Source organism: Marmota monax, unplaced genomic scaffold, assembly GCF_021218885.2.
Source record: "Marmota monax isolate L192 unplaced genomic scaffold, Marmota_monax_Labrador192_F-V1.1 WCK01_AAM20220418_F8-fsc00113, whole genome shotgun sequence".
In the NCBI taxonomy this organism is placed as follows: Eukaryota; Metazoa; Chordata; class Mammalia; order Rodentia; family Sciuridae; genus Marmota; species Marmota monax.
Genome location: NW_026694479.1, coordinates 1,889,518 through 1,914,618, shown reverse-complemented (window position 1 = coordinate 1,914,618; position 25,101 = coordinate 1,889,518). Strand labels below are relative to the sequence as shown.

At 34.4% G+C, this 25,101-nt stretch overlaps 1 protein-coding gene across 3 annotated transcripts in view; it reads left to right on the top strand.

The window, feature by feature from the left end:
* Positions 1–25,101, top strand: part of Wwc2 (WW and C2 domain containing 2) — a 213,503-nt gene that overhangs the window by 101,728 nt on the left and 86,674 nt on the right. For 2 of the 3 annotated variants that reach the window (XM_046419052.2, XM_058571191.1), the window contains 2 exons: positions 9,057–9,260; positions 10,063–10,139. In XM_046419052.2, the coding sequence (XP_046275008.1) occupies positions 9,057–9,260; positions 10,063–10,139 (281 nt within the window). Of the gene's footprint in view, positions 1–9,056; positions 9,261–9,370; positions 9,400–10,062; positions 10,140–25,101 lie in introns of those variants that run through there. The other variant, XM_058571192.1, reaches the window with a different exon arrangement.

Below are 25,101 nucleotides of genomic sequence, written 5' to 3'. Positions count from 1 at the left end.
GAAAAATCTTCCTGAAAGGTACTCTAGGTAAAGTCAGAAACCTCCAGAGGCTAGAGAAAGCAGGACTTGATTAAAGAAATTTGTGACTGTGGGAAATGGTGAATGATGGCTGGAGAAGTGAAAAGGAACTAGGTCCTCTTGTCTGGAATCTGGAAGCCCCATTTAATTACTGCCTGTTACATGGGATCTTACTTTTTCAACCAGAAGAAACCCATTGGTCTCTAAATTGTTGTGGCACTTAATCATTCTCCTCTCAAGGCACTTATCTCACTCTAAATCTAATCTTCTTTTTTAATTCATGCATCACAATGTCTTATAAATTTGTAAGTTCCTTTGAAGGAGGGATTGTGCCTGAACATTAGCTTGTTTCTATTGCTTATAGCAGGTGGTTAATGATTGTACAAGCAACGGACAGACGATAAGCAAATTTAGCAGATACTTTGTGAAAAGAAAGATAAGGAATGTTGTCCAGGTTTACTTCATTCACTCTTCCTGACCTCAGGAGGAAAAACAGAAATACGCATCATTTTCAGAAATAATATTCCTTTGAAAAGTCTAATGTTATCTTCCATGATAAGCTCTTGTGTTAGGTATAAAGTTCCACATCTGTAAAAGTGATAGAATGTGAATTCCCTTGAGATATGTGATGTTTTAATAGTATGAAATATATTACTTCTTTAATGTAGTAGACAACATGCACATTACATTGTATTATGATTTAGTAATCTCTCAAGGCTAGTCAGTCTTAATAAAAAATACCACTTTTGTATAATATAAGTTCTTTGAGTTTTTACATTTAATAAATATTCTTTCAAATCTATTCAGCAAATATAATGGATGGAGAATTAAGCACAATTTTGCTTTATGAATCCTTCTTTGAAGGTGCCTTTGGGAACCCTCTTTTGTAGTTTTGTATTTGAATCATGCAACATTTCAGAAATATAAACATTTCCTGCTGAATCTCTTATGCCAGATAGTTAAACTGGAATGTTTCTGCTGCCTATTCAAAACAAGTCCTGATAATTTATTTTAATTCCATAAAATGCTGATGGCTTATCATCATCATCATCATCATCATCAATAGTGTTATTGTACTTTATTCATTTAAGTACAGTCAGCATTGCTGTCAATGCTTTGTGGACTTTTAGCTGTTGACAAATATTATGTTGGTATTATATCAGTTCCCCAACATGTAAAGAAATGTGATTAGTTGAAACCTCCAAATAGACTAAGAATTGAGAATATATACTTGTTACAACTATTATAACTTAAAAACTTATTTCAAGTTTTTTATATACACTTTCAATTTGTATTGCATCATTATTAGTTATATATCTTATCATAATAAATTATCCCAAAACTCAGTGGCTAAAAATAATATCTATTATTTTATTATTTATGTGGCTATGAATACAGGCAAGACTTAACTAGAAATTCTGACTCAAAGTCTCTCACAAGCCTGTAATCAGGGGGTCAGCCAAACTGCAGTCAACTCCAGCCTTGACTGGAGAAGGATCTGCTTTCCAAGCTCACTCACATAGTTGTTGGCAAGATTTAGTTCTTTGCCGGCTGCTGGCCAGCAGCCTCCCTCCTCATTCCATGCCATGAGAGCTTCTCCATAGGGTAGCATACAACATGGCTGTTGGCTTCATTAGACCTAAAAAGCAAGGAAGAGAGAAAGAAAGAAAACACAAACAACACAGCCTTTTGTAACCTAATTTCAGAAGTGATATCCCGTCACTTACAGTGTAGAAGAAGCAAGCCACTAGAAACCAGGTGCAGTGGTGCATATCTATAATTCCAGGCACCTGGGAAGTTAAGACTGGAGAATCCTAAGTTCCATGCTAGTCTTAGCCAATTAATAAGGCCCTCAACATTTTAGTGAGACCCTGTCTCAAAATAAAAACTAAAAAAAGCTAGAGATGTAGCTCAATGGTAAAGTGCCCCTGGGTTAAATCCCTAGTTAAAAATAAATAAATAAATGATCCACTAGATTCAGCACATACTAGAGAGGCATGAATATTGGGAGGTGTAGATTATTGGGGGCCATCTACAGTTAAGAAGACATTTTAAGACCACGCATTTCTATTTATTTTATGATGAGATTATACTCTGAGTCAGTTTGCATTCATGTATATGTAAGTATTAAACATTTAGGATAACCAGAGACCTACATTATAGTGAATACATGAAATGAGAAGTTTAGGCTCTTACAGGATGATCTCTTCCTATCTTTATTCCTGAGATGATTAGGCTGCCCTTCCTCAACCCTTGAAGATTCTTTGACTGGAGGGTCTGTCCTTTCAAGACTCTCCCCTTCTATATCACTTGTTTAAACAATGGTTTCAGCTTACATGCCTTCCTCGAATCACATAGATATGTATTTTTGTACATTTAGATTTTACATCTTTAAAATTAGTATTCACAGTTCAACTTCAGAGAAGTCTTAGCTTTTATCAGCTAGTTAATTTGAAGCAAGAGCTGTAGGTCTTATGCAGTGGTTACAGTATTCCCCACTGACCTAGCCACTTTGTTAATGACCCAGGGCTCTCAACTCCAAGCAGAACCAAGCTTCACAGCCTGAATCACTTCAATTTAGTATCATAGATCCATAGAGGCCAGATTAAACATCCCGAGAACCATTCTGGTCTCTAGAGATGTCACAGGCCAAGTCAGATCTCCTCATTTCATTCTCTGTGTTTGATTCACTTGAGTTCTTAGGACTAAACAGAAATACTTAGTTGGACTGCATTAAGATTTAGATTCATTGGGGCTGGGGTTGTGGCTCAGTAGTAGAGCACTTGCCTACCATGTGTGAGGCACTGGGTTTGATTCTCAGCACCACATATAAATAAATTAATAAATAAAATAAAGGTCACCACATATAAATAAATTAATAAATAAAGTGAAGGTCTGTCAACAATTAAAAAAATATTTAAAAAGATTCAGATTCACATGCAAAGCATTTGGAATATCGTACATGGCATTAGACATTTCAGCAGAATGATTAACTTTTCTATTCCAATTTATCAGGAACAGGTTCTTTTTAAAAAAACCTTTTTATTCTAGTTAGTTATACATGACAATAGAATGTACTTTGTAGAGGATAATTTCTCAATCTTCTGATTGTACATGATATAGAATCCTTCTGGTCGTATAGTTATATATGTATATATATATAGGGTAATAATGTCTGATTCATTCCACTATCCTTCCTACCTCCTTACCCCCTCCCCTCCCTTCTTCACCTCTATCTAACTACAGGTTCTTATATTCAAACAGTGGCCAGTTCTTATTGTGATCCATGTTGTTTTGATTGTGCTTGGGATTTAATTTATAGAAGTGACTAATAATAGGAAGAGGTAGATACTATTGAAAAAAGTTTCAGTACTTAGAGTTCTCAAGAGAAAGGTTCACACTGTAACATTCAGGGCTATGTAGGGAAGTATCCTGGTCAGTCAGAAGGCAGAAGAAGTGAAGGAAAAATCATGACTCAGATCTTTTGTTGTGCTTTCCTTGGGAAGGAATGAGCTGAGCTTAGTGAGGCAGGAGGACAGGTTTAGGATTGGTGGAGTTAAGTAATTTTGTTGGGCTCTGAGTGATAGAGGTGATCTCAGTCCTTGACCCTGAGGTGATTTAAGACAGGGGGCATATCTGCTTAGGGTGTGAGAGTGAGTTAAAGAGGCTGGGAACTGGGGTTTGGATGGGCTGGTTTGCATATGAAAGGTGGACTGACAGGGCCATTTGCTCGCCATGGCTGTTAGTAATTTTTAATTACTAACTCTGGGAGCAGCAGTCTGTCCTCAGCCAGCAGGGCTTCTATGCATATCAAAGCTTGATAAATATATAGAAGTTAAAAAATGATTAATATATTCTGTACTAACAAGTGGAAAATACAACATTGTGTTTCAGAACATCCCTCCATTATGATAAGTTTTTCAAAATGCAGGTACCTTCAGCCTTCCTGACATGCAAGTGGTAAAGTCACTGTATAGTTTTCCTTTTCCCCTGTATCTCAACAGTTTCTCATCCCTTTCCAGTTATAAGTACTGAGGTGCTGGTTAGAACGCTCCTTCTGTATGACCCATTACCTGCCCCCCATCATCTCTACCTTTCAATTTGAGAGTGGCACTTGGACTGACTAATATACTCTCTCTACCCCTGAAAAAGCAGCTCAAAATGGGCTGTGGTGGTATTTTCAAGTATGATATGATATCAGATGCTTAAAATCTAAGGAGCGATGTTGTTATGGAATACAGAAATAATTTTATTGAAGTAATTAGGCTGTGTCTTAATCTAACCGATTTTGTGTTTTTCAATAACCAGGGCAGTTTACTTATTCAGTTCTCCATTGGTATCCTAAAAAACATTGCTAGAACTGACTATTGAGTTTCTCTGTTAATGACGAAATACCCCCTTTTTTGAATTTTCTTTTTTTAAAAATATTTATTCTTAATTTTTAGGTGGACACAATATCTTTATTTTACATTTATGTGGTGCTGAGGATCGAACTGAGCCACAACCCCAGCCCCCTCTTTTGTATTTTCAAGAGTGATTCATCCTCTTTCTCTCTTCCATTCCTTCTTTCCCCCACTGTTACTGTCACATGAAGGATATGAGAATTACCACCCAGGATCAAACTTGATTCACTTAATTTGCATAGATTATAAAAGGTTATACATGGTTGGGCTCTTCTGGAAGCAGGCCCTAAGCCAAGAATTTAAGTGAAAGTGATTTATGAAGGAAATCACAGGATAAACCAGTAAGGAAATGAGGAAAAGGAGGATAGTGAGGGGAAAATACAGACATAGGTCATGTTTCTCTAAAGTCCTAGACTCCACATGATTGGGATCGGATCTGGAGTGTAATCTACATCTCAGAATTTGCTGTACATGGAGATTTTTTCCTTTCTGTTTCACTGGTTAATCTTTAGCTGTAGGGAAGGTTTCTTGAGTGCCCAAGAGCTATCTTCTGGAGTCCTTTAAGAATGAACAATATATTAACAAGGAAGAATGGCTAAATTCAGGGACCAGGTGCACAGATCTGGGAAAAGAGATCTAAGAATATTTAGATAGGACCTCAGCAGTGTTCACCACAAAGGTTAAAAGTGGTCAGAGTCAGAATATCAGAATATTAATCCAACATGTTCCCTTCCTTTTACATTTGAGAGGCTTGATATAAAGGTAAAATGATTTGCCCCAATTTCTACAGTTGCCTAATAACAGAACAGGATTAGAACCCACATGACCTTACTCCCTAACCAATGAATGCTCTTTTGCAGCAGCTGATATGACAAAGGATGTTGGCTGAAATAATGTTTTAATTGTTACCATTACACCTCAGTTCTCTTTAATATTGTAATTATTCATCCAAACTTTTAAAAACACATTTTGAATCAACTTTATTAGATTATATTATATAATAAATTGATCTATAAAATATATATATGTATTTTTTATTGTAGATGGACACAGTACCTTTATTTTATTTATTTATGTGTGTTGCTGAGGATCAAACTCAGTGCCTCACACATGCCAGGCAAGCAGTCTATCACTGAGCTACAATCCCAGCCCAAATTGCATCTATTTTCAGTATATAATTCATGAGTTTGGGCAAATGTGTACCATGTAACCATTGCAATAATCAACGTTCCTTTCATTACCTCAAAAAGAACATTTGTGTTCCATTGTAACAAGTACTTCCCAGCACTGCTGAGTCCAGACAACCACTGATCTGCTTCCTGTCATTGGATTCAGTTTACTTTTGTCTGGGATTTCATATAAATGGAAACAAGCATCGTGTACTCTTTTGTGTCTGCCATCTTTCCCTCATCATGTGTTTGAGATTCATACATGTTGTATGTTAGTATTATGCTTTCTTTTATTGCTGAGTGGTATTTCATTGTGTGATTATACAAAAATTTACTTATGACTTGTAATGGACAGTTTTGTCTATTATAAGTAAAGCTGTTAATGAAAATTTGTATACAGGTCTTTTTTGTGGATATGTATTTTCATATCTCTTGGGCAGATAACAAGTTATTGAGTTACTGGGCTGTATGGTAATGGCTAAGTTATACCTCCCACACCCAAATTATGGTATTTTACATTTCTAGTATCCATGAATGAGAGTTCAGTTGTTCCACGTCCCATCACTTGACGTTACTGTTTTTAAATTTTAGTCATTTTAGTTATGGTGTGGTGGTATCACTTCATAGTTTTAACTTGCATTTCCCTGATGATTAATGATGTTGAGCCTCTTTTTACCTGCGTCCTAGCCATTAGGATGGAGTGTGTGTGTGTGTGTGTGTGTGTTTATTTCAGGACTGTGATAGCTGTTTTATCCAGATTATGCTTATTCTATCATCTTTACATTTTCAAGTTTCTTTCTACTAATTGATTATTCTCCTGGCTGTGAGCCATATATTTGTTTTGTTTTATCCTATCTAATAACTTTCTACTGGATGCTGAAAAGTAGTTACGTATTTTTGTTTGTTTGTTTGTTTGGTTATTCCTGGGTGCTAGTTTTTTTTATCCTTTAAAAAGAGTTTTCTTCTTATCCCACCACCACCACCCACCCAATAGAGTACTTAAGTTACTTGATTCTTTAGATATTTGTTTTAGAGTTTTATAGGTCATATTCAAAGTAGCTTTTGCTCTGTGTCTTACTTAGCACCAAGACTAGAGTATAACTCCATAGTTGTTGCCACTGAATTTCCCAGATGTTTACTGTAGCCACTTGCCTCTGGCTAGCCACAATTTGAACCTGGCATAGCCCTGCATGTGCTTGAGAATTTCTACTTACAGAGCTCCAATTATTGTTTGCCTGGCCTTATGTGTTGCCCCCATTTGTGCATCTTAGTATTTACCCAGAAACTTAATACAGCTCCTCTACAAATTTCTGGATCTTCTATAACTCCATTCTACAAATTCCGTCTCTCAGGGCCCTCTTGAAATCTGTGCTCCCTCCGCAATTTAGCAGGACCTCCTTTCTCTGCTCAGATTATCCCTTTTGCACTGCTGTCCAAAAATATTTTCAGGCAGAAATGTGGAGATAATCTTAGAGTTCATTTTCCTTCTTTTAGAGATCATAGTCCTGTATTACCTGTTGTCTAATATTCTGAGAATCATTGTTTCATAAATGCTTTTCAGTTTTCTAGTTAGTGGCCCTGTATCATGGTCTTCAATATGCTTTTTTTAAAAAATTAAATCTCCATTTCATGTAATCTGTGAGTATCAAACCTCATGTATTTTCTATATTAAAGGCAACCTCCTTTTTTTCCCAGATTATCTGCAGGTTGTATTTGGTGTTATTGGGGTACACCCAGGCAAAATATTCTGGGAGAGTCAAAATCTTAAGTCATAATACCCTGACTTTTAAAATATTTATATTTATGAAATATAACATGGAAAGTACACAGTTGAAAATACATAGGTTGAACAAATAATTTTGTAATATAATTGTGACAAGTGAAAGAAACAATATTGCTAGCACCCAATAAGCCTCTCTTATGTAATCTTCCCAGTCATAACCCTTCATCTGCCTGGAGACAGCTACTAACCTGTCTCACAGTGGAGAGGTGTAGTACATATCTGTAGACATAGGTGAGATTCCTTAGCCAACCTGCACTAGCCTTCTTGTGAATTAACAACCACTGCCCAGTCCCTTGAAAGCACCATGATATCCCAGTGCCAGACACCAGTGTACCCCAACTTCTTGGCTCAACATGTCACAAAAACATTTGTCTATTATAAAATTTTAAAAAAATTTAGGATGGTCTATATCTTTTTGTTTACATATTTATTTATGCCTTGTGGCTTCTACTACAGTCTTACCAAATAGTGAAGAATTAATTTCAAGTTTAAAAAAGAAGCATAAATTGCTATGGAGGACCCCAGATGAAGAGTTGCTGGCAGTTGAGGGGTTGGCAGGGGGGCTTCATATAAGAGATAGCATATGAGCTTCATTGTAAAGCAGTGGTTCTCAGACTTGGACGTTCATTTGGGTCCTCTGAAGAGCTTTTAAACTACCAGAACACTGGGCTTGTGGCTCAGTGGTAGAGCACTTGCCTAGCATGTGTTAGGTCTGGGTTCAATCCCCAGTATCAAACAAATAGCTCACAAACTACATTTAAAAAATAAATAAAAGTAAGCCTATCAGAGGCTGTATTCGACCTGAAAAGGTTTTATTGGTCTAGAAATTTTTACAGAGTTTCTAGGTGATTCAAGTATGCAGAATCAGGTACCTTAGAATAGAGCATTCTCCTTAAGCCAGGAACTGGGGGTTTGTTTGTTTTTTAATTTATACAGTACATGTACTGACTGATATTTTGATAAAATATAATAAAGATGAATTACTAGAAAAATCAAAAACAAAATAATGCAAACCCCAATATTATTAGATTCTACAGATATACAATAACTGAATAAAATTGATATGAAGATTTCAAAATGTTGACTCTTGATTTCCTACTTATTGTCATGGACAGGAAACTGAACTCATGGATTGTTAGTAGTCTGTGAACCAGATTTGGAGTGGCATTGTTGTAGAGGGCAGACCCTTAGGAGTCCTATATTAATGGAATCATGGGCCAAGCAAAGTCAGTTGAGTACAGAGTGTACAGGGCCTCAAATGCTGTAATGAATAGCTTGCCTTTTATTCTGTTGGTGTTGGGGAGCCAGAGAATTCTCAAGAGAATGATCTGGTTGCCATCCCACTTCACCTACTCTTGCTGGGCATTCAACCTAGGGGCTCACACTTGCTAGGCAAGCATTCTATTACTGAGTTCCATCCCCTCTCCTGAATGGCAACTTTTGTATGATGGATTTATAGTAAGAAGGTATTATTGGCAAGAACCTGAAAATGAAGGGGTAGGGGTTGGAGATTTGGCAAAATAAAAAACAAAAACTCTTGAATTTTTGGAGAAATCACTCTAGAAATGCTAATAAACTCTTTAGAGGATACGAGAATTTAAACTAGGTAGTCCCTTGAGCTTAAATCCTCTAAACACGGTTAAATTGTAAAACAAAGCAAACCTCACCTTGTTATATTTTCAGAAACCACGCAGATAGAAGATCCAAGAAAACAATGGCGAGGGGAACAGGAGAAAATGCTCAAGGACTATCTCTCAGTGGCTCAGGATGCACTCAGGACACAGAAGGAGCTGTACCACGTGAAGGAACAAAGACTGGCTTTGGCCCTAGATGAATATGTACGATTAAATGATGCCTATAAGGAAAAGTCAAGTTCTCACACAAGCCGTAAGTACAGTGTGGCTGTTCAGACTTTAGAAATGGAGACGGGGTTGTAGATAATAGAAGGCCAGTTGCACTTCTGTGAAGTTTAATTTTGAGCCCTTTTCCTTTCCTAGGCAAGAAGAAGTCCTCTAAGCCATGAGAGGTGAGGGAAACTTACAGATTTCTCAGTAAAATATCTCAGACCCGTTCCAGATAAAAGTTTCCCCATTTGGGAATTATGCATACCTTCTGTTTTTACTCTTGCCTCTTATAATGCTTTTTATTCATTGATGAGTTAATTTGTACTTTTTCAGAACAAGGCAAGTCATTTGGCCCCATTTGCTACTCTTGTACAATATTTTTAGTGATGAGAAACTGGAACTATTAGTTAGAACAAAGTTTCTGCACACTGCCCCCCCCCACCCCATTTACTTCTCCTTTATCTTATATATGGATAATCTGGAGCTGATCCTTTTAAAAGAAGCAGTTTTGATGGGCTTGGAAGTTCTACTTAAATTATAAGTACATGCAAAATGTAAATCCCTGATTAGCTGCATCTGCAATATAGTCCTCTAAGGACATAGTATATATACAATCTAGAATAAATTAATTTATGGTATTCCTCTTTCATGAGTTTTAAAAAAATTATAGAGGTTTGAAGATTACTTTTATATTTAGGTGTCTGAATGACAAAGAAATTGCAAAAAGAAAGTAAGTATCCACTGAAGAATATAAATCTTCTTTTTAGAGTCAGTAAATTCTAAAGTGAGAGAACTAGTTAGGCAACTTGAAAATAATTATTCTTTCTTTTTTTCTCTTTCAAAAGTATTCTCAGGATCTTCATCCAGTACTAAATATGATCCTGATATTTTAAAAGCTGAGATCTCCACTACACGATTAAGGGTAAGATTTTTTTTATTTTGGTTGGATGCATAGATACTAAAGGTCATGGAAGGGAGGTTAGTGAGTGATCTTCTATCTCCATTTGGTATAGCAGACTTTTCCGCTTTTCCTTGCTGGGTGGTCTTTTTCCCTTTGTTTAAACAAGTTCGGTATCTGTGATTGAGACAATCTTCGTTCCATTATTGGGATTTATTATTAGCAGAATTTAAATCTTGATAACTTACTTTCTTTCATTGTGCTACATTTTGTCTTTTAGAGCTAAATCAAGTTGTTCTTTCATGAAACAACCCAGTATTTAAAGATGACTGCAACTTAGGTCATAATGTCATTCCTTTTTGAAGTCAGACTTTATTAGTTCCCCACAATTCTTCACACAGGAGTGTTTCCTGATATTTGCCTGAAATCTTTTTGATCAAATAGCTGTTAAGACCAGAACTTGTTTTTCCTTGATTGGGGGGGTGTCTTAACGGCTGTTCACTAAGCAAATTAATAAATGTAACCAATACCAAGATCATAAAATAGATTTTTTACTATAACCACAGAAGTTTCCATTGTGTCCCCTCATTGTCATTACTTTTCATTATTACCCCCTAAAAACAATACTTGTTAACATTGCAGGTTAATTTTTTGTCTTCTTTGTAATTTGTAAAACTGTAATGCTACCATCTGTAGTATTTGATGGCTTCTTTTGTTCAATAGCATTTCAAGATTCATCCAATCTGCTTTTATTGCTAGACAACATTCTACTTTGGTGTACACACCGTAAATTCTTTATATCCCTTTTACCATTGTTATATATGTAGTCAGCTTTTCATTATTGTGACCAAAATACCTGACAAGAACAACATAGAGGAGGAAAAGTGTATTTTGGCTCACAGGTTCAGTACATGGTCACTTGACTCCATTGCTATGAATCTGAAGTGGGACAGAACATCATGGTGGAAAGGCATTATGGAGGAAAACTTCTCAGCTCTTGGCAGCCAGGAAGCAGAGAAAGAGTACAGGGAGCCAGGGACAAAATATATAATCCTCAAGGCATCCCCCAGTGACCTACTTCTTCCAGCCATGTGCTCACCTGCCTATAGTCAGTTACTACCCAGAGCATTAATCTATTCAGAGCATTAATCCATAATTATTAATCCTCTGACTAAGTGATAGCTGTCATAATCTAATCATTTCATCTTTTGCATTAACGCAGGAGCTTTTGGAGGACACATCACATCCAACCTATAACAATATACATTACAGTTTATTGCCAATTTCTTACTGTTAGAGTTACATGTTAATGTACACATCTTTTATGTATATCTTTTGGTGCACATTTTTATTTTTTTTTTTGTGCAGGAGTTGAATTGCTGTGTCAAAAAATACACATTTTAGGGCTGGTAATATAGCTCAGTAGTAGAATGGTTACCTAGAATATGTGAGGCCCTAGGTTTGGTACCTAGCACCTGAAAAATATAAAAGAAAAAACACACTTTAGTGGGTACTATCAGGTAGTCAGCCCTTCTTACTTCCTAATATCTGTACTTAAGGGTCTAAGTTAATTTATATACATGAATTTTGCTTACATTACAGAAGTTTTGAATTTTTGAATTTTTGTATTTTTTTATAATTCAGTTCCCAAATATTTTATTTCTTTATGATTTCTCATAAAAATTTATTCTTTAATTTTCACATAATTGGAAATTTTCTTTTATTACTGATGTCAGCTTAATTCTGATATTTTTTTTTTTCAGTGTACTAATTTGTTTGATTATTCCTGGTTTCTAGTTACTTGCACATTGGCATGAAAAAAATTTTGACCAAAATAATCTCAATATTTTAAATTTTTATGTCTTGATTAATACAATACGAATATCCCCTATATGTTGAATTCTTGGTCTGGTCTGGTTTTTTTTTTTTTTTCCTGTTGGTTTTTGGTTAATGCTTGACTCTTACAGTTGCTTACTTTTTTTTTTTTATTAAGAGACACACAACATATAGAAAAGTCTTAACTTGAGGCTTTGGATGATCTTACCATCCCTCAGAGAGTATTTAGCTTTGTTTCTTACAGGCAGTTGTGTCAGGGTCAGATAATTTTAATCTAGTCAATGTTAGCAATGATTAAAATCTGGGCTTCGGTCCTATTCTAAGATTACATCTGTTTGTAGTTTACCTTTTCTGTTCAAAATCCCAACTGAACTCTTTGAGGATGCTTTATCAGGGCACCTTCTGCTTGATTGAGGCTAAACTGCCAAACTCTCCCTTCCTGCTTCTCAGCTCTGTGAGACTGCCAATAGCTCTCTATATCTCAGTCCTCAGTCATTGCATTCTCCCACCTTTCAGTTTATTTTATAGGTAAGTATCTCAGAAGGAAGAACAGTACAGTATTTGGAGCATGATTCTAAACTTCCATTATTTTTTGGATCTTTAACATAAGTTCTTGCAGTCTTAGTAGTTCTCTAGTGCTTTCAAATAATGTTTACTGTTTAGTTAGTTTAGTTTTCCTCACAGTTTTTCTAATTGTTCTCAGAGAAAGAGCATGGAAAAAGTTTATGTAGGGGCTGGGTGTATAGCTCAAAGGTAGAGGGTGTGCTTAGTATGAGCAAGGCCCTGGTTTCATACCCAGCACCCAAACAAACGAGCAAAATACAAACAAGAATATGTATAGTTACTGGAAGTAAAACCTCTCTTCTGTTTGGATTTCTTAATTTAATTTATGAAGCCATTTATGGAGATCTGTGTCATTCTATAATAAATGACCTTATGGTACCAATTAATTAATATTTCTATGAACATTTCTCAAGACTGTTATGTTTATGTATTGGTTTGTTAAGTGCTTTGGTACTGTATTTCTGTACTGTGTATATTTCTGTGATCTGTTAGGCTAAATAAAAAAAAAAGAGAGATTGTTAGTCTGTCCATTTAAATCCCTTGTAGGAAATGTACAAACTGAGGGAGGGATTTAAAATTAAAAACATACTACAGTATCTCATGCAAATAACCAGAAATTTCTATGCCTTGTTTAACTTCATCCTAAATCTTTTTTTTTTTTTTTTTTTTCGCTATCAGAGATTGAATTCTGGGTTGTTAAACTGCTGATCTCCATCCCCAGCCCTTTTTATTTTCTATTTTGAGACAGGGTCTCAATAAGTTGCTTAGGACCTCACTAAGTTGCTGAGGCTGGCTTTGATCTTGCAATCCTTCCTTGGCCTCCTGAGCCACTGGGATTACAGGCATGTGCTACTGCGTCCAGCTTGTTTAAAATTAGTGAGCAGGGAAAAGGTCTTTTTAGAAATGCTTCTGCAGCTATATGGCCATTATGGCTTATACATGGCTTATACTGTTGTGATGTTTGGAGCTGTGTCATGGTTTGGATACTCTGGTTCTCTTCAGTATTTGTGCATATTTTGGCCAGGTAGCACTGTCATAAGTAGATGGATAATGTGACAGAGTTTTTGAGATTTTGATAATCTGGCCTTTCTTGGCTGGCCTGTCTACCTTACTGATCCAGCCAAGAAAATGCCTGTGTATATAAATCCCTTTCACAATTAATGTCACAGGAATAGTAATGCAAGAATAAACTAACTTTTCCTTGCTTATGTCTCCATGTATTTGCCTGCATTTTGGTCACAGTAACAATTTTTCAGGAATAGCCAAACATTAGTTTCATACTTCATTATTTTGATGCAACAGTATTAGTATTGTACCTTATTTGTTTTACTCAATCAGAGGTGGCCATTCAGGTCTTTGGGAACCCTGTATTTAGGAACATCTGTCTGAAATCTCTTTTCGCATTCTTTAATATTGTGGTCATAGGTATTGATGATCATTGGACTTTAGTGTCCTTCTGGGTCTAATGGAGTAACAATATTTCCTGATACCATCATTGTATTTGTTGAAATGGTGAAATAAATAAGTTAATGCTCCTTATTAAGCTATTCATAACTTTTTAAAATGTTGTATTTAATTGCTTGAAAAAAAACTTTTATGATGAATAATGTAAAATTTTTTACTATTATTTATTCTTATAGCTATTTAGACCTTAATATTCTTGAGGTAAGGAATAAGATATACAAACTAAACTTCAACTTCAATTAAAAAAAAAAAATCTGTGTTTAAGATTGCAAATAGGTGAGATGTGGTGAAAATTTAGTGGAGAATTTTTTGATGAATTTTAATTATTAAGTTTTTATGGTTGTTTATTAATCTAAAATAGAATGTTGAAAGTGTGAAAGAAAATCTTCAGAAAGACAGAAGCATTTGAAAAATTTATTAAGCCCCACAACATACACAACTTATAATTTTGTAAGATAAAGTAAATTAAGGCCCCTTTGATTAATTTTTTTTGTACTCCTAACACACAACTGATAAATGGACAGTGTTATTAATTAACAGTGTACTATCTTTTTTTTCTCGATATCTACTTATACATTGTTTAAATGGAATCACTTTGAATTATTTTTTTATTAAAGAGATATTTAGTTTCTCCTCTCTTGTTTAAACCACCATATCAATCTTTCTAAGCATTTTTCTAACACCTTCATATCCAGCATATTCACAGCATTTAACAAAATTAAATGCAGTTAACTTCTCCTAAGAGGGAATATACTATCTGAGTAGGCAAGATTGACTAAATGATAAATAAATCTAATTGACTAAATAAATGATCAATTTTAAAGAATTTTATAAAGCCTGGAAAAATGTATAAGCAGGGATAGGGAAAATTAAAAAATAAAAGTAAACTAGGAGCAATTAGCTTAAGAATACCTTATTGTGGAAAATATCAAACACTACACATGAATAGTCAGAATGGTCTTTCACATTTCCATCACATGCCTCAAAAGTTTTGTTCTTTTACCTCACACCCCACTGAATTATTTTGATGATGATTAGAGACCATATATCTTAAAAAGCACTACTACTGTTCTTGTCATTATTACTTTTAAAATGTTAAGAATTCTTTATAGTATCCAAATTCTTTGTCATTTTTGGTTTTTCCTATTTGTGTCATAATCTTTTGTTGTTGTTGTTGTAGGTTTATTTGAGTCAGGACCCAAACATGGTCTATAGATTGTGGTTGATAAATATATTTCTGACTTCTATTTTAGTCACCATCTTTTCTTTGTAACTATTCAAAATAATCAGGTCATTTTAGAGGTCCTTCCTGTCTAATTTTTGTATCTTATTTTTCTATTGTGTACATGAACAAATTTATTTGGTTGCCCTCTGTGTTTTCTTTAAAATGAAAATTAAAGGTAGAGGATTGTGACATCAAGGTATTTTGGGGAAGTTGAGAAAATTTGTTATGGAAAGTGTTGTGTATGTCCATTAGGAAGCAGGTGTCTTGTTTTTCCGTTTTCTAAATTTTAACAGTCATTCTCAATCATCATCTAGATTCTTTATTTCACTGAGGATTACAAATTATGTGCTCACAAATTGAAACATAATTGATATTTTTAGATTTGTAATTATAATGCTCTTTGATCCTCAAATTGTCCTATCATATACTTTTAGGAGCCTCTTTACATTGACTCCTTTTATTCTAGTATTCTGATAGTTTTCTTTTACTCTGGTCTTAAAAATGTCCTTGACCTTTTCCACTAGACCTGAAATCAAACATTTCTCTAAGAAACTCTGAGTGTATTGCAGTTGGATTAGCAGTAGTGTGTAATGTGTAAGTCTTTAAAATATACAGTTCTATAGTAGTTACAACAGTGTGATAGTGAAACAAAAATAGAAATATGAGTGGATAGATTTGAAGGCAAAATGCTTAACTAGAAAAAGAAGAGAGCCATGAAGCTGAAGTGCTTCCTTAAAATGTGGGCCCAAAATATATAAAGCATAAACTATCAGAAAATCAAATGAAAAATAACAAACACATCATGGAAGATTCTGGTATAACTCATTAATGGGTCAAGCAGATAAAAAAAATTAGTAACAGTATAGAATAGATGAATAACATGGTTGATAAATTTAATCTAATTAACATGTATTGCAGTCTGCCAAAAGTGGGGAGTACTTATTTTAAAGTACACTTAGAACGTTCATGAAAGCTGACTATATATTGAGCCATTGGATTAGTTTGAATAAATTTCAAATAATTAGACTACTTTCTCTGATCATAATGGACTTTTAAGAAATGCATTAAAAATAAAAATTTAAAAAAAAACCCTGATTATTTCCACACATTTCAAAAGAGCCAAAGTAAAAAGTATTAGCAATACAAAGGATTGTCAGGGATGTGGAGTAACAGAAACTCTTTGTTGCTGATGGGAATAAAGTGGCACAATAACTTTGGAAAACTGTCCTTTTCTAGTCAAGTTGAATCCCATGCACATCTAATGCCAATGAGTAGAATGTTCATGGTAATACCTAAAACTTGAAATGTCTTGTCAGTAGCAGAATGGGTGAATACATTTTGCATGGCCATTTAGTAGAACTTCATATAGCAGTAAAAATAAGTAAACACATTTGCATGCCAACAACAAATGCTGAGTGACTGTTGCTAGCCACCAGGAGATACACATGAATAGAAACTGAATGTGAATTCATTTATATGAAGTTCAAAAAAGATAAAACTACACCTAGGGTTAAAATTTATAATAATGGTTACCTTTTAGTTAAAAGGAAAGGTAATTTAGAGGGCACAAGAATGGCCTACTGGGATTTTGATAATGTATTATTTCTTCAACTCTTTACCATTACATGCTTAACTTTGGGGTCATTCATTGAATGGTATACTTAAGGTGTTTTATTTTCAGTGTGTTTGTTATAAGTTTAGTAACTACTTAATTTGGAAGTCCACAAACACAATTCTAAATAATAATGGGTCAAAGAAACATGAATGTCATTTGCTAAAATTGCTAAGTAAATTTTGAAAAACAGAATATTTCCATAGCCTCAAAGTATACCTCCTCAAACATGTGCTATTAAACTCCAGTGATTTTTAACGTGTTCATTAATTTTTTGATTTCTTTCTGGGCTGGACTCAGTGGTTATTTGCTGATGGAAAGAGTTTAGAAAGGAAAAAAACAGTATAACTACAGAGAAGAAACCTGGCTATTCCTACTATAACCACATCACCAGCAATATGTTGACAGCATGCATTCTAATATCATTTAATGAAGGGGGCACAACACCTTTGTTCTATTCTTTCCCCAAATCCATAATCTCAGTCTAATTATGACACAGTATCAAGAAAACCCAAATTGAGGCACTGTTTATAAATATCCAAGCAATGCTTTTCAAAAATGAATGTCATTAAAGACAAGGAAAGATTCAGAAATTGTCAGAGATTGGAAGAACCTAAGAGGTTTGACAGCTGAATACAATCTGATAGGCTGCAGGAAAAAAGACCAAAGTGAAAAAACTGGAGAAGTCCAAAAAGTCTGTAGTTAGTGAATAGTGCTAATAGTGTAGAAAGTTACAGAAAAACCTTGAAGCTTTAAACACATAAACTAGAAAATAAGTCTTAATAAGCAATGCATTTAGCATATAAACAACAGAATAAATCCAGATCCAAAGAATATAAGAAGGGAAGTCACGTGAAGAGTAGAAAATATTGAAAGACAAAACATCTCTGTAATACACAGGGTCAACATAGCAAAAGTTGGTTCTTTGAAAGAACAATAAAATTGATAGATGTCTGTCAGGTTGACTCAAAAATAAGAGAAAAAGAACTAATAAAGTACAAAAACTGAAAAGAGAGACTAAACTACAGATGCTTAGAGAGCATTATGAAAAATTTATGCCAGAAGGGCTTGGGAATGTGGCTCAGTAGGTACAATACTTGCCTGGCAAGCATAAACCCTGGGTTCGATTTCCAGTACCCCCCCCCAACACACAAAACACACACACACACAAAAAAAAAACAAACAAACAAACAAACAAACAAACAAACAAAAACTATTTTATTTGAATTTCCAGATGAAATGAAAAAAATCCAAATAAAATATCACTGGCCAAAAATGATTCAAGGTAAAGGAAAAAAGTCTGAATAACCCAATCAATGGAATTGCGGAGAAACTGTCAAGATTAAGCTAGCATAACAGAAACCAAATTCTGAAAAGATTTTTATGTGTATTAAAATACAAGAGCCAGCTACATAAGCAAAGATGTAAAAATCTTAAATAAGATATTGATAAACTAAATACAGAAACATTTACAAATAATATATTATGACTAAATTTGGTTTATCCTAAGAGTATAGTTTAGAATTAGAAAATAAATATTATAAAGATTAAATAATTAATAATTTCAGCAGATAGAAAGCATTTTAATAAAATCAGCTTCTATTCATGTTTTTAAAAAATTCAATCCAAATTGGAATAAGTGCTGTATAGTGGGGCATGTGGAACAAAGGAGACCTGGTCACAGTTTTGAATAGGATATCCTGAGTAAGCATCGCTGAGAAGGTGTAATCTACAAGAAGAATGGACAGAGGTGGTAAAAAAGTTAGATGGGAAAAAAATCAGTATTAGGTCTTGATGTGGGACAGGTATGGGTCTGGTCTTTCAGAAATAATATGAAGTCAAATTTGGCCACAGTAGAAGGGGAGGGAGGAGATGAGAAATTTAGGCAATGAAATGAAGATAACCTGCAGGCCTTGCCGAGCACCATTAACACCTTGGGTGTTTATCTGAAATGGAGGCCATTTGGCTAAGTTTTTTTGTCATTTGTATTTATTTTTTGCAAGTTTGATAAGTAATGATATATGGTTTTCAATTTTGTCTTTGTTGGGAGGTGATTAATTTATTTTTTGTGATGTTCTACTTTTTCCATTTCATTTGCTATTTTATTTTTAAATTTAACAGCTTTATTGAGAAATAATTCATTTTTTGTATAATTTGCCTATCTAAAATGTATAATATAATGGATATTAGTATATTCATGATTAGACATCCATCACACCATGCAATTTTTAAACATTTTTGCTGCCCTGAAGGGACCATGAACTCATTTAAGTTATTCTTCATTCCCTACACCTCCCTTTTCTACCCCTGGAACTCTAAGCAGCCACTCTTTTATTTCCTATCTCCCTAGATTTGCCTGTTCTGGATATTTATTTATATATATATATATATATATACACACACACACACACACATATACACACACACACACACACATACATACATGTACATACACACATGTACACACACACACATATATATGGCATGATACAAATAGTGAGTGGTCTCTTTTACTTAGCATAGTGTTTCCAAGGTTCATCTGTGCTGCAGCATACTTTTTAGCTGAATAGTATTCCAGCCTGCAGATATACTACTTTTATCCTTTCAATGGCTGGGTATTTGGATTGCTTCTACCTTTTGACTCTTATGAGTAATGCTATGAAGATCCATGTACATATGTTTGTGGAAATACATTTCATTTCTTTCGGTATTTGCCCAGAAATAGAATTGATGGGTCATATGGTAACTTGCTGGTTTATTTTATGTTTTTATAGAGATCTAGCATTGATGTTCTACATTTTTATTTATTGTTTGTGTTGTGAGATAGTGTTTTTCAGAAATGTTTCATATAGTTTTTCTCAGTGGCTCTTATTTTTGTTTAAGTTAAACAATTTTTTTTCTTATTGTCTTGTTTCTGATGACAGAATCCACTTATTAGTCATCATAAATGGTTCTAGCATTTTGAACAATCATGAATGGTTCTATTTTTCTCTGTTTTTTAGATAAGCTAGAAAGTATTTCATTCTTAATCCTGTGACTATCTGGAGTTGATTTCTCATTGCACTTAAAAGTGGCTTTAGTGGGAAAGCAGAATGGTGAGGATTTTAGAAGGGTGGAAGTTGTATTTGGAGAAAGATTTCCAGCAGGAGCAGGTTGACAGTTGCCCTTTATTGGCTTGCAAAAGGAGATCCCTGCAAGACAATGGAGTGATGGTGAAAAGATAAGGTAGTCATTAGTAAAATACCATTTTGCTCATTATGTCTTTAATGTTGCAAGTTTCCCTTTAAGGGCAAATTTATGAAACCTACCTGTCTATGATCTCTCTGAGGTCTACAGGTTTTAGAATTTACTTTTCTTTATTATTATCTTCTTCTTTTTCCTTCTTTTGAAATAAACTTATTATACTCAGATTGTACAAGATGTTAAGAAGCTCTGTGATTTCTAGTCATACTTACCACATTTAATCACAGCGTCTTCCTAGGTTTCAGAGATAACTTTGAAATCAATTTAAAATGTCAGTTTCTTTAACATAGTCAGTATAGAAAGCAGGATATGTGCAAAAGTCTTGGGTCTCTTGCCTCTAATTTAGTACTCTGGGTTGTGAGATTTGATTTCATAGAAATAGACCTAATTAAATGGTAGGCTACAGCTGCAGAAAGTTCAGTACAAAAGAGAAAACACAGGCTCTAGGACTTGTGGGCTGTTCTTGTCTTCAGTTCTGGTGGGTTATAGGAATAATGTAGCTAGCTTCTAAGGTAGAATAAAGGGTATAGATTTATATAAGTGATTTTGCTACAGTTTTAGTTTGTCTTTCATATTATATGTATTGTCATGATATTAATAGCTAAAACATTTAAAGGAATTAAAAAATCTCCTGGGTTCTAGACTGGTCTTTACTGCTTAGTAACAGGCAACCTTTAGCAGGTTACCTACTTTTTCTCTTCAGGTCCCTGATTTCTCACATATAAAATAAGAATTAAAATTATGTTTAACAGAGTAGTTGTGAGGATTGAACAGAAGTTATTTGTATTTAGCACAATGCCTGAAATACATAAAACTGTTCATGAATTTCTTCTCATTTTTGGTTCCTAATAGAGCCTGTGTTGTGTTAAGTTTGCAAGGCACTATTAGTTTAGTTTAATCAGTTCTGTAGCTGTGATCTAAGGACATTTGTTTTTAACATTCTGTGTCCTACATGAGGGTGGATCTGAAAATGGAAGAGTAGAAGCATTGATCCCCCAATAGCTAATGATATCACATGGTTCCAGAGAAAAAAACGTGGTTGGACTACTATTTAATACCTCTCAAAACCAAACCAATTAGAAATAATGGTTAGTTGGAAATAATACGTTTACACTTGTTAGTATAATGGAAATTATTTATTTATTTATTTATTTTACTTTATTTATTCTAATTCATTATATATGACAGAAGAATGCAATTAAATTCATATTATATAAATAGAGCACCTAGGAATTATAAACCAGAGACCCTGCACATAATAGAAGAAAAAGTAGGCCCAAATCTCCAGCATGTTGGATTAGGCCCCAATTTCCTTAATAAGACACCTGAAGCACAAGAATTAAAATCTAGAATCAATAAATGGGATGAATTCAAACTGAAAAGCTTCTTCTCAGCAAAAGAAACAATGAGTGAAGTGAATAGAGAGTCTACACAATGGGAGCAAATTTTTACCACACGCACATCAGATAGAGCACTAATCTCTAGGGTATATAAAGAACTCAGAAATCTTAACACCAAAAAACTGAATAACTCAATCAATAAATGGGCCAAGCAACTGAACAGACACTTCTCAGAAGATGATACACAATCAATCAACAATATATGAAAAAAAATGTTCAACATCTCTAGCAATTAGGGAATGATTTTTTTTATAGTTAACAAAATTTAAATGCAACATAAATATTTGAGAGCTAAGAACCATTCAGGAAAAACACTAACATGTCCCGAAATAAAAATGGTAGCTTACAGCCAACTTTAGGTAAATTAAATAATGTCAAAAAAAAGAAAGCACAGTTTAGTTTTCTGTCATTGTCACCCAACGGAGAAGAGTTTAAGTTTTTCAAAAGTTAACTTTAGATCGTTAAAAAATTTTAATTCTTATTTTATTATGGTAAGAACACTTAAAAAGATTCACTTTCTTAACAGATTTATAAGTGTACAACACAACATTGTTATTATAGGCACAATATTGCTCAGAAGATCTTTAGAACTTATTCATCTTACATAAGTGAAACTTGTTGCAGATTCAGCAGCAGTTCCTCACTGCCCCACCTTCCAGCCCCTGGCAAACCGGTCTACATTCTGTTTCTGTCATTGTGACTATTTTAGGTATTTTATATAAGTGGAAGCATGCAGTATCTGTCCTTCTGTGACTAGCTTATTTCACTTAATATAATGTCCTCAGGTCCCATATTACAGTGTTTCCTCCTCTTCCTTTTTTTTTTCCTTTTTAAAATAAAGGCTAAATAATATTTCATTGTGGTTATATTTTCATTATTCATCTGTCAGTGGTCATTTAGGTTATTTTTACATCTTGGCTATTGCAGATCATGCAGCTGTGAACATGGGAGTATTCTATGTCTCTTCAAGATATAGAATGTTTTAAATAATTTTTTTTAAAGATCTAAATTGAGGCTGGGGATATAGCTCAGTTGATAGAGTGCTTCCCTCACATGCATAGGCCCTGGGTTTAAATAAATCTAAAATTGCTTTGTTATCACAATCCAAATTATTTTAAGTAGAATGCTCCTTTATGTCAATGAGATATACTAATTGTAATTTGTTTTTTCTAAGTGGTCCCAATATCACCATTGTTTTTATCAATTATGTTTTCAGAGGCACAGACAGTTTTCAGCCCAGCTATTAGAGTTGCTATTGATTGTTGGATTTTAACTTTTATTTTTAAGTTAAAAATATTATAGTCTTTAACAAAAAGCACTTGAGAATGCCATCAGAAATAGAAGTACATATGGAATGAGCTATTGATTGCCGATGGCTCTTTTGACATGATAATAATCTAAAGTTATAAGTTGAAATATTTTTATGATATACTATGAATGAGCTCATTGCTCTTCATCAGTATTATAATCATAACATCTTCAAAGTCTAGTTCAGATACCTCCTTCTCCATGAGGTCAGCCTTCATCCTCAAAGCCATAAGTAACCCCTTCCTCCTCTGAATTCCAATAGCATTGTGTATGCTTCTCTTTGTATTTTTAAGTTGAACCTTGGAATAAAATTATTTCTTTTATTTTCCCAAATAAATTTATAAATGCCTTAGGGCACAAACTGTTAAACATTTAGATAAACACAGCAGATTGTTGTTAATATTTAGTTATTGAAATCTACTTTATCCAAAGTACTGTGCCTTACAATATGCAAACATAAGTATTACACAGCTCTTGTCCTTCTCATTTTATTCCTCATGGTGCCTAGTCTCCTTTTCCCTTATGTTCTGTGATGCCCCTTTATTTTCTTCCTACTTCTCTTGCCACTGCTTCACAGGTTGTCTCTTCTGACAGACTTCTGAATAATGAAAGTGTTTGGGCTTGTTTCTAAGCTCTCTTCTTTTATAGTATATACTCTGTCTAGATGATCTCATTTATTCTCATGCTTCTGAAATACCATCTCAATGCCAGTGAATCTTGATTTTATGTCTTTAGTTCAGGTGTTTCTTCTGAACATCAAGTCTTACACATTCCACCGCCCCCCATTTTGGATGGGGGATACTAGGGACTGAACCTAGGGGCACTTAACCACTGACCCATATTCTCAGTCCTATTTTCTTTTCCTTTTTTTTTTTTAAATTTTGAGACAGGGTCCTTGCTAAATCACTGAGGCTGACTTAGAACTTGCAATCTTTCTACCTTAGCCTCCTAAGTTGCTCGATTACAGGCATGGGCCACTGTGCCCAGTTCTAATTGCCTTTGAAGTCTCTTCAGATTTGGTTCCACTCCAGGAAAGCACCTTTCATCCACTCAGTCGCCAAGCCAGAATCTTTTTTTTTTTTTTTAATATTTTATTTATTTTTTTATTTCTCGGCGGACACAACATCTTTGTTTGTATGTGGTGCTGAGGATCGAACCCGGGCCGCACGCATGCCAGGCGAGCGCGCTACCGCTTGAGCCACATCCCCAGCCCCAAGCCAGAATCTTGAACATGATCTTTGATAATTCTTTTTCTGTCACCTGCCACCACAAGTCCATTACCAAGTCCTATTGATTTCTGCCTCCTCTGGATTTGTCTTTCTGTGGTTCTACCCCACACACCAACCCATAGTGCAGGTATCGTGGCCCCTTTTGGCCCCTAGTCCAATCTCCACAGATGACATTTTAAAATACAGTGATCATTTAAAAATCATTAAGCAGACCATGCTTTAAAATCCCTCATTGTTCTTAGGATAAGATTTTGAAATATTCAACATGCTTCAAGTTATATATAATGAGGCCTTCTACAGTCCCATCTCATGCTACCCCTTCCTTCTATAATCCAGCAACTATAACATTCTTTAAATTCCAGAGATTTGCTGAGTCCTCTTCTCCACCAAGTGAACCCTGTTAACCTTCCCTCTCAACTTAAACATCATTTCCAGAACAGGCTTTATCCAATCCCATGGATTTAGGTTCATTTCTTATGTATCTTGATGTATCTGAACTTTTCCAGCATAGCATCTCTAGTAATTTGTAATATTTATTTTGTTGTGCAATTATTTGCTTACTATCTGGCTCGTCCATGGTTCTATAAGGTCCCTGAGGGCAGGGACCATGTCTGCTTTGTTCATATGCCAAGCCCAGGACCTGATACATAGTGGAGAGTCAATAAATTTATGTATTGAGTGAAATAAATTGAAAATAAAAGTTCAAAACACATTAGAATACTTTGCAATAGAATGTGTTTACAACTTACAGCTATAAGTTAATATATGGTAATGAGTTTCTGACCCTTGTATGAAGACTTTTGTTCATGACTAAACTGGGCGTGTGCTATTTTTCTAATTCATCAAATTTTAGTATTGTTATTGCCAAAGAATATATTTGACAACAGGAACTTTTTTTTTGTCAGTGTGACAGCAGTATTTATTGATCCCCTACTGTTTGCCTGGTGCTATTTTAAACGCTTAAGATATAGCTGGTGTGATCCAGCTTACTTTCCCATGAAGGACAAAAACCAAATAAGTACACAGAAAATTTTAGCTATTGAAAAATACTCTGAAATAAATAAGAGTGATGGCATGTCTACGATGGTTATTGAAATCCTAATGA